The sequence below is a fragment of the Oryzias latipes genome, assembly GCF_053564925.1.
Source record: "Oryzias latipes strain Hd-rR chromosome 1 unlocalized genomic scaffold, Olatipes_Hd-rR_3.1 chr1_Y".
Taxonomy (NCBI): Eukaryota; Metazoa; Chordata; class Actinopteri; order Beloniformes; family Adrianichthyidae; genus Oryzias; species Oryzias latipes.
Window position 1 is genome coordinate 8,522,237 of NW_027616335.1, and position 10,035 is coordinate 8,532,271.

A 10,035-nucleotide genomic window follows, 5' to 3' on the forward strand; every position below is an offset into this window, starting at 1 on the left:
ATGGTCGAGGACTTTACTTAGGCTCAACGTTTAGAGTAATGGAAAGTGTGGGAAAAAGGTGAAAAGACGTGTGTAAAACGTTGGACTAGGTGGAGAAAGTTTTTAGGTGTGATGTGTGATACAAGAGTGTCATCAAGAATGAAAGGAAAAGTTTAGAAGAGCGGGGTGAGAGCAGCAGTCAGAGCTGCCAGGAAAGAAGCCCAGACGAGATAAAAGAAAGTTTCATGTATTGAAGGAGGGCATGAGGAAGATGCAGAAAAGGTCATGCCTCAGTCACATGCACTCGCACAGAGGTTGGCCCCTGGTTTTTGAGTTGTCTGTGCTTGTGGAAGGTCATAGACAGGTGTGGCCACGAGTTAAAGGGAGAGCAGACCTTTACGGTACACTCTAGTCCAGGGGTTGGCAAACCACGGCCCGCAGGCTGGATCCGGTCCGCCTCCATGTTTGGTCCGGCCTACTGAACAATATCAGAGACCCATGTTTTTTTTATCTTTTTTTTATCTGGCCACATGATCATACGGAAGAGGATTAGGGCCATGGAGAAAAAAAATAAAAGTTCACAGAAAATTCTGACTTTAATCTCAGAATTCTGACTTTAATCTCAGAATTCTGACTTTATTCTCAGAATTCTGACTTTAATCTCAGAATTCTGACTTTAATCTCAGAATTCTGACTTTAATCTCAGAATTCTGACTTTATTCTCAGAATTCTGACTTTAATCTCAGAATTCTGACTTTAATCTCAGAATTCTGACTTTATTCTCAGAATTCTGACTTTAATCTCAGAATTCTGACTTTATTCTCAGAATTCTGACTTTAATCTCAGAATTCTGACTTTAATCTCAGAATTCTGACTTTAATCTCAGAATTCTGACTTTATTCTCAGAATTCTGACTTTAATCTCAGAATTCTGACTTTATTCTCAGAATTCTGACTTTAATCTCAGAATTCTGACTTTAATCTCAGAATTCTGACTTTATTCTCAGAATTCTGACTTTAATCTCAGAATTCTGACTTTAATCTCAGAATTCTGACTTTAATCTCAGAATTCTGACTTTATTCTCAGAATTCTGACTTTAATCTCAGAATTCTGACTTTATTCTCAGAATTCTGACTTTAATCTCAGAATTCTGACTTTATTCTCAGAATTCTGACTTTAATCTCAGAATTCTGACTTTAAAGTCAGAATTATAGGAGCATGTGAGGCACTTCCTTCAGCACACAGGCAGTGCAGATTCCGAGGAGCTGCAGGACTCAGGAGTCTTTTAAAAATGTCGTCTGTTAGTGACTTTTTGCGTGCTCGAGGCCTCCCGGAGGAGGTAATTTCCCTTATGGACAAGGAGAAGGTAAGTAAAACAAGAAATTGTTTTAAACTGGATGTTGTAAATGAAAGGGCAGCAGGCTATGCTAGCAGTTTTCAACAGCTACAGACGTCCACGCGGATATAATGAAGTCATTTTCTTAATGGGCAGAATGCTGCTAATGTATCAGGGTTTAACATGTGTGTACCTGCTGGAGCACAAACAACAGTTTACTTACTTTTAAGTTGTAGGTTATTCTATTAATCTACGTTATGCACGTTTTACCGTCAGAATGGCTCTGTCTGTCTGTGTCTTGACACGTTCAGCACCCCCATTGTGCCCGTATGAACTACCTTATAATCTCATTTTCATAGCCTTCAGAAAATACTCTAGACGTGTATCTAAATTACAGATTGTCTTGACGTGTTTTGTAACTACGTGATACCGATTATTACACTCCATTACAATAACATTCATTTTTCCGCCTTCTCGTCACGTGACACCTTCTCCCTTTTTACTATCTCATTGGCTAACACTGCATACGACGGTGCCCCGTTACTGAATCATCCTCTTTCATATCATTTAATACAACACCACGCAGTTTTTGTCATTTTGTATCTGCGCGAGTGTAAATAAAGATCCGCGGGGGGGGGGGGGGGGTGTCACGTGACATCCCGGAGTAGCATTGCGTCTCCACGGCAACTACTGTTTCTTCTTCGCGGAACAGAGAACCGCAGCAATGTGCAAACAATTTTTAAAGCATATTAGCACCCACTTTAGCGAAGCTAACGCCGTGCCTCTCGGCGCCCCTACAAACGTTACAGGGCACAGTTTATTTATTTGACAGATCTGAGGTTTTGAAAGGACCCGGAAGCGTGAACGTGACGTCATCGCGTACAGTACGTAGTTCTGCAGAATAGATGATGGACTCTTTGCAGTGAACTATTTTCTCTCTTAGCTGTGTTTTCATAGTCAGTTCGGATTCACCTGATTAATCACAATTGTCCCGTTTCAGTGGGTATATAAACAGGCAACAAGTACATTTATGTCAAAGGTTTGCACACAGCAAGAAAGAAGCTCCATGTATAACTTTTATATGTTTTGCAGTGACATGATAGAACAAAATTCATCAATAAAATTCATTTATTAATTCATGATGAATAATATTTGTTTTTCTTCTGTGCAGATTGACAGTGATGTCATTGCTGTGATGGATGATGCAGCTCTGGCAAATTATACCCCTGCCCATGGAAGAAGAATGTTACGAACCTTTTAATGATGGCTGATTTGGATGATTTGATCAAACTATACTACAGACTTTCTTTCAGCAACAAGGAAATACTTGCATTATTAGCCCAGAACAATCAGATAGTTATAAGTATTCGAACACTGAAACGAATTTGTAAAAGACTTGGTCTTTTCAGAAGAAAAAATCAGTCAGACTTGAATGAGGTTCTGGCATTTGTCCAGCATGAGATCATGACAAGTGGACAGATGCAAGGTTATAGATGGCTACATCTTCGTGCAGTTCAGCGGGGATTTGTGGTGTCACAAGATAATATAAGACGCATTATCAAACTTGTTGATCCTGTGGGTGTCGAATTAAGACGAGCACGACGCTTGAAAAGACGTCAGTACAGTTGCAGTGGGCCAAATGCACTGTGGCATATAGATGGGTATGATAAATTGAAACCATATGGAATTGCCATCAATGGTTGCATAGATGGTTTTAGCCGATATGTTTTATGGATGGAGGCATATACCACAAACAGTGATCCTAAAGTGGTTGCAGACTACTACATAAAAACTGTGTCTAGCATTTCTGGATGTCCAGAAAGGATACGTGCAGACCGCGGCACAGAAAATGGCTGTGTTGAAGAAATGCAGATGTTTCTGAGGAGAAATCACACAGACAGTTTTGCTGGTGAGAGAAGTTTTCTGTATGGAAGAAGCACTGCTAACCAGCGAATTGAAGGATGGTGGAGTATCCTTCGCAAACAGAGCGCACAGTTTTGGATGAACTTGTTTCAGACATTTCAAAATGATGGACACTTTACAGGGGACTTTTTGGACAGAAGTCTCATCCAGTTTTGTTTTCTCAATCTTGTTCAGGTAAATGTATTCAGCTATTTGATCTAATTTGGTAATATTTGAACATTTAAAAAGGCTTTATTCATTTCTAATGGTCCAACTCTATTAATATTGGTTATTATTCAGATTCAGAAAAATGCACAAATATTTAAACTGATTTCAACAAATACCATTCAAATACTGTGGAACAGAAAAATAATAAAAATGAAGCAAGGATGCAAGATTTTTTTATTTTAACAGAAGCTTAAGATTTTAACCACATTCCAAACATTTTTATTACATAGTTGGTGTGGTTATTTGTTTTACATGAACACCTAATCGGGTTTTTATAAAGTTATTTTTGGCACTACAATAAGAACAATAAGAAGAGTCACATATTTTAAAATCTATATATTTCCTATATTGCAAACAAAATGTTCAGTTTCAAAAACAATTGTCTAATTTGCAGATGAAAATATTAACTGTTTGTAATTTTTGTGAACGCTTCTGTATTTTTTTTTAATTCAAGGCATAAGTATTAAGGAAAAACATTGCAGCCAAAAAAAGCTCAATTGGGTAATGTTTGGTGAAATTTTAATCTAATGTACCTGTTATTCTGTTCTCTTTATAGGATGAACTTGATGAGGTGGTGATGACATGGAATTCCCACAAAATCAGGGCAAGTTCTAGTAATGATGTTGCTTCAGGACGGCCAGTTGTGATGTATTCATTCCCAGAACTGCACAGTGTTCAAGACAAACTGAAATCCGTGGACATGGATGAAGTCACTGCATGTGCTGAGGAGTGCACTCCTAAAGGCCAGTTTCCCTGTGATGAAACTGTTTTTGAGCTGTGCTGTTTGCTCATGGAGGAAAACGAATGGCATGCTCCAGCAGATCCACTTTCTGCAGCGGATCTTTACATCAGTTTAAGAAGAGAAATATTGGATAATCTTTGAGAAACTTTAACCAAAGGAACTAAACATGTATGATAATTGGTTGTTTTCCCAAAACCGTTATCTTCTTGTACTTTAGAATTGTTACATGTATATTTACAATTATCCTCCTTGTAATTTCCTGTAATGTATTATTTATGTAAAGAATGTATTAATGTTTCCAGGCTTTAAGAGCCATTGGCTGAAGTATTTTTGCCCGAACCGAAACAGATATTAAGCAGAAGATACAGGTACAAATTAAATTAGAAACATTAAATCTAACGTGTGCTTTTGTTACTCTAATTACAGTCAGATAATCAACCGGTTAATTGTGTTTTTATGTAATTATTAAAAATCTAATGACATCACACAACTGAGACTACCCAAAGATGAAGGACTTGAGTCTTCCTGCTTATTTGACTTTTTGGTTTGAACATTTAAATAAATGTCCTATAAAATAAGTATTTTTGTGTTATATTAAAACTTATTTAAACCTTTTAACATGCTTTTAGGTTTTGTAAGAATACCAGAAAGAACAAATCAAATGTTTGTAAACTAAAATCAGAATATAAACCAAATACATTTAGAATGTGTTTTTGTATCTTTTAAAAATATTCAGTTACTTTCTGTACACAGCTTAGTTCTGCCCATTTAAATAATGTTGGCAACTCCTTATATTTTTTGACCCATATGTGAAAAAGGGATTAGAGTTAAAACTGTTAAAATAAATATCACACAAAAACAGTTTTATTTTAGAAAGAATTGTTTTATTAAAATGTTTGTTGTTGAAACAGTCCAATTGACTAGAACATGGTCTTTAATAGCTATACAATAAATATAAAATTGCTTTCATTTCCAAAACAAACTAGCGTAGTCACTTAATAGTGATTGCAAACTTACTTTTAAAGATGCTTTTTTTTAAAATCAAAACCAAATGAAAGCTCCAGGAAAAAAAATTAATCCGAAAAGAAACGGACTGATAAACATCAAGCATGACATTTCTATATCTTGGTTCACATTCTGTATAGATTGAATATGCTGTATAACAGGTGAACAACTGTAACTTTAAATAATAAACCATGAACAACTAACAGCTATTTAACCATGGTTTGAGATAACACTTGTTCTCAGAAATGAACTTTACCTTAAACAAAGAGACAGTAATGCCAAAGACTTGTTTAAAGCCAAAAAAAAACGCTACTAACAAAATATAGCTTTACTTTTCTAAGTCAATTCCTGAGGGGAAAAAAAAGATTGTAAACATTTTAACAAATATAATTGCTCTAATCTTAGCACTTCTAAAGCTATTTGGGTTGAGCTGTGTGTTGCAAGAACTTAAAATTACCGGTATCTGACTGGATTTAAATGTATGTCTGCATTCACAATATGTTCATAGTGACGGAACAAATCAAAATCTGCTAAAGCAGTAAAAACCTATGAAAATAAAATTTAAAAAACCATTAAAATATGAAAAATCATCAGGACCGTCAATATTTACTCTAAATCAAAGACCTGACCTCACTTGAAAACAAACCTGATGCAGACATGTAAATTTGTATTGATTTACCACAGCCTACCGTTGTCTCATAGCACTTGAAATGATTCAATTTCAAAAATTTATGTGACATTTTAAACAGCTAATGCATTTCACATTTTTTCTTTGAGAATGTTAACAATAAATGCAGAGCCAGATATTCTAGAAACTTCTGTATGCAGTGATTAAGCAGTAAATCAAGTTTCAGAACATAAACGATTAGATTAACATCAACAAAACATTGATCTGGTAAATGTGTTTTGGAATCTGGGAATGACAAATGTTTCAGATAAACACCTAAATGGTTTTATTATTTCAAAGCAACATTTTGGTTGCCTGTGATAATAATATGTCGTTATTTAAACAATGTCCATTACCCAGATATTGCTTTCGAGGACTGCGTTAAATTCTGAGCGAAAGTCTGGAAAGTTCTCATAGCTGTCAGCTATTTCCAGTATTTTTCCACATGTGTGCCCAATTGGCCTTCTTGTGAACTCTGTCATTGCTTGAAATTCTACAAAGATGCTGTCTGTTATTACAAGGTCAGATCCAGTGCAGAAACGCAAAAATTTCTGAAGTTTAATTTCATCAAGCTCTCTGATGAACCTTTTCAGATAATTTCCAACTTCTTTTTGGTTCTGAGTCAGATCAACAGGAAATTTCAGGAGTTGACACACCTTTTTGGAGTTTGGTTGCAGATCGGAGAACAACCTGGTCAGTGCCACTGGCGTAAGAGAGAGGTGTTGAAGAGTTATCTCCCTCCAGCAGTCAATAACAAACATTGGCTTTTGGACAAGCTCTTTGTGTGCTATCTCACTCAGTATTGTAGGAAAAGTCTCAGCTGTGATTCGTCTTCTGCAACCATAGCTGTCCAGAACTTCCACAAGGTCATCCCAGTCAACTGCAGAGATGTCACTTAATGCTTGCATCAAAACTTCGCGTTCTTGATTGCTCACAAACTGCAGAAAATGAGCTTTAAGATCAGTGTATACACAATCAAAAAGCACTTGTTCAATGAAGGGAAGAGCAAGTTTGTTTGGGAAATATTGACAATCCAGGTAACCTTTCAAAAGAATTCTGGCGACTGCTTTCCATGTTTCAGCAGTGAAATCATGTCGAATGAATGGCACTTTAACTGTTGCACCTAAAGTGCAACGTTCATAAAATTCATGCCAGAAGCAGCTCAGAACATCTCTCAATACTCCAGATCCACTTCCTGCTTCTTCTGTGTTGTCTGGAAGTCTGCGTTTCACAATCAGTTCTCTTTTTAAAATGTCAGCATCAGAGAAAGCAGCAATCAAATCATGCAAGGTGTTGCTGTGATTTATGGTGACTGTTGTTGCATCTCGAGGACTAGTTGGGCTTGGGGGGAAAAGCAAATCTTCATAAACCAGTGTGTCATTTTCATCTACCTCCCCATTGTAAACAGGACCAAATGTGATTTCTGAATCAACAGAAATGTCAAGGGTAGGATGGATATCCAGGTCAACCACAGCCTCTCCCCCATCTGCTTGATGGACTTCATTATCACCACGGGCTTCAATTATAGTCACTTCAGGTGTTTCTCTGACTTGATGTGAAGCTTTGGCTTTGGTAGACATGTAAAAACGTAACATTGTCAGCCTTGCTGCCTCATACATACTTCCAATAGACAGGCCAGTCTCATCATTAAGGCAATTCTGTTTGAAGTCCCAAACCTCAAACTCAAAATCAGACTCTGGTCCTTTAGGAGATATTCCACCAGGAAAAAAAAGTATTTTTCCTTCTTGAAGAATGTCCTTTAATCCTGCCTCTGTTGCCATTTGAATTTTTCTTGTACCACCTCCTTGTTTGGCTCTCACCTGTTTGGTTATTTGTCCATCACTGTGTATCCAACCAATTTCCACATTTCGTGTGGTTTTGTGTTTCTTTGTATTTCTTGGTCTTGTGTTGACATTTGAAACATTTTCCTTGGAGTTATCATCTCTAACCTTCATTTTGTCACGAAGTTTTTGAAAAAGTCCTAATTTTCTCTTTGAGAGAGACTGCTTACTTTTGCAGAAATTGAAAAGGGCAATACGATCTCCATAGGAAGGGATATAATTTGCCAGAGCTGCATCATCCATCACAGCAATGACATCACTGTCAATCTGCACAGAAGAAAAACAAATATTATTCATCATGAATTAATAAATGAATTTTATTGATGAATTTTGTTCTATCATGTCACTGCAAAACATATAAAAGTTATACATGGAGCTTCTTTCTTGCTGTGTGCAAACCTTTGACATAAATGTACTTGTTGCCTGTTTATATACCCACTGAAACGGGACAATTGTGATTAATCAGGTGAATCCGAACTGACTATGAAAACACAGCTAAGAGAGAAAATAGTTCACTGCAAAGAGTCCATCATCTATTCTGCAGAACTACGTACTGTACGCGATGACGTCACGTTCACGCTTCCGGGTCCTTTCAAAACCTCAGATCTGTCAAATAAATAAACTGTGCCCTGTAACGTTTGTAGGGGCGCCGAGAGGCACGGCGTTAGCTTCGCTAAAGTGGGTGCTAATATGCTTTAAAAATTGTTTGCACATTGCTGCGGTTCTCTGTTCCGCGAAGAAGAAACAGTAGTTGCCGTGGAGACGCAATGCTACTCCGGGATGTCACGTGACACCCCCCCCCCCCCGCGGATCTTTATTTACACTCGCGCAGATACAAAATGACAAAAACTGCGTGGTGTTGTATTAAATGATATGAAAGAGGATGATTCAGTAACGGGGCACCGTCGTATGCAGTGTTAGCCAATGAGATAGTAAAAAGGGAGAAGGTGTCACGTGACGAGAAGGCGGAAAAATGAATGTTATTGTAATGGAGTGTAATAATCGGTATCACGTAGTTACAAAACACGTCAAGACAATCTGTAATTTAGATACACGTCTAGAGTATTTTCTGAAGGCTATGAAAATGAGATTATAAGGTAGTTCATACGGGCACAATGGGGGTGCTGAACGTGTCAAGACACAGACAGACAGAGCCATTCTGACGGTAAAACGTGCATAACGTAGATTAATAGAATAACCTACAACTTAAAAGTAAGTAAACTGTTGTTTGTGCTCCAGCAGGTACACACATGTTAAACCCTGATACATTAGCAGCATTCTGCCCATTAAGAAAATGACTTCATTATATCCGCGTGGACGTCTGTAGCTGTTGAAAACTGCTAGCATAGCCTGCTGCCCTTTCATTTACAACATCCAGTTTAAAACAATTTCTTGTTTTACTTACCTTCTCCTTGTCCATAAGGGAAATTACCTCCTCCGGGAGGCCTCGAGCACGCAAAAAGTCACTAACAGACGACATTTTTAAAAGACTCCTGAGTCCTGCAGCTCCTCGGAATCTGCACTGCCTGTGTGCTGAAGGAAGTGCCTCACATGCTCCTATAATTCTGACTTTAAAGTCAGAATTCTGAGATTAAAGTCAGAATTCTGAGAATAAAGTCAGAATTCTGAGATTAAAGTCAGAATTCTGAGAATAAAGTCAGAATTCTGAGATTAAAGTCAGAATTCTGAGAATAAAGTCAGAATTCTGAGATTAAAGTCAGAATTCTGAGATTAAAGTCAGAATTCTGAGAATAAAGTCAGAATTCTGAGATTAAAGTCAGAATTCTGAGAATAAAGTCAGAATTCTGAGATTAAAGTCAGAATTCTGAGAATAAAGTCAGAATTCTGAGATTAAAGTCAGAATTCTGAGAATAAAGTCAGAATTCTGAGATTAAAGTCAGAATTTTCTGTGAACTTTTATTTTTTTTCTCCATGGCCCTAATCCTCTTCCGTATGATCAAGACCCGCGTGGAACATGATATTTTATTCCAGCCTTCTGCAGTCTGTGCTCCAACCTGAAACCATCTAAATATCCCTGTGAAATGGAACAGAAGACAGTCTTCCCTTTCTACATCGCAGTTCATCTTTCCCGGTTTAGCTCATTCTTTTAGAGCGATTATGCTGCTTTTTTTAAACAGCGCACCCTGTTCTATGTCCTGATTGGCTGACAACTTTGTCAATCAATCTCCTCCGTGCCGTGTCTGCTGTACAGAAACGTGGAGCTCTTCAGGTCTACAAAAATCTCTGACAGCGATCAGATCTTTGTTTTCATTCTAAGATCCTGGACCTAATTTCAATGAAGGTTTGAGAATTTAAACAAGAGAAAACGGTGAAA

At 37.4% G+C, this 10,035-nt stretch overlaps 1 protein-coding gene and 1 long non-coding RNA gene across 4 annotated transcripts; one reads left to right on the forward strand and one right to left on the reverse strand.

The window, feature by feature from the left end:
• Positions 1-727: 727 nt before the first annotated feature.
• On the forward strand, positions 728-4,765 carry LOC144990250 (uncharacterized). 2 transcript variants are annotated; one of them, XR_013654256.1, is made up of 3 exons: positions 728-1,345; positions 2,487-3,412; positions 4,002-4,765. It is a non-coding gene; the product is annotated as an uncharacterized LOC144990250 (long non-coding RNA). The 2 variants fall into 2 exon arrangements; XR_013654255.1 differs by lacking the exon at positions 728-1,345 and having other exon boundaries at positions 1,950-3,412.
• Positions 4,766-4,769: 4 nt separating this feature from the next.
• Positions 4,770-9,650, reverse strand: LOC144990249 (uncharacterized). Of its 2 annotated transcripts, none has more exons than XM_078943286.1 (2): positions 9,106-9,650; positions 4,770-7,967 (listed from the first exon to the last, which is right to left on the reverse strand). In XM_078943286.1, the coding sequence occupies exons 1-2, from the start codon at positions 9,178-9,180 to the stop codon at positions 6,198-6,200; spliced, it is 1,845 nt and encodes a 614-aa protein (XP_078799412.1). In that variant the 5' UTR covers positions 9,181-9,650; the 3' UTR covers positions 4,770-6,197. The 2 variants fall into 2 exon arrangements, with proteins under 2 accessions (XP_078799412.1, XP_078799413.1); XM_078943287.1 differs by having other exon boundaries at positions 8,255-9,650.
• Between the last annotated feature and the right edge of the window lie 385 nt (positions 9,651-10,035).

Coding starts and splice junctions, on each gene's coding strand:
- LOC144990249 (XM_078943286.1), bottom strand. CDS start 9,180: ATGTCGTCTGTTAGTGACTTTTTGCGTGCTCGAGGCCTCCCGGAGGAG. Junction 7,968..9,105: donor CCCTTATGGACAAGGAGAAG/GTAAGTAAAACA, acceptor TCTTCTGTGCAG/ATTGACAGTGATGTCATTGC.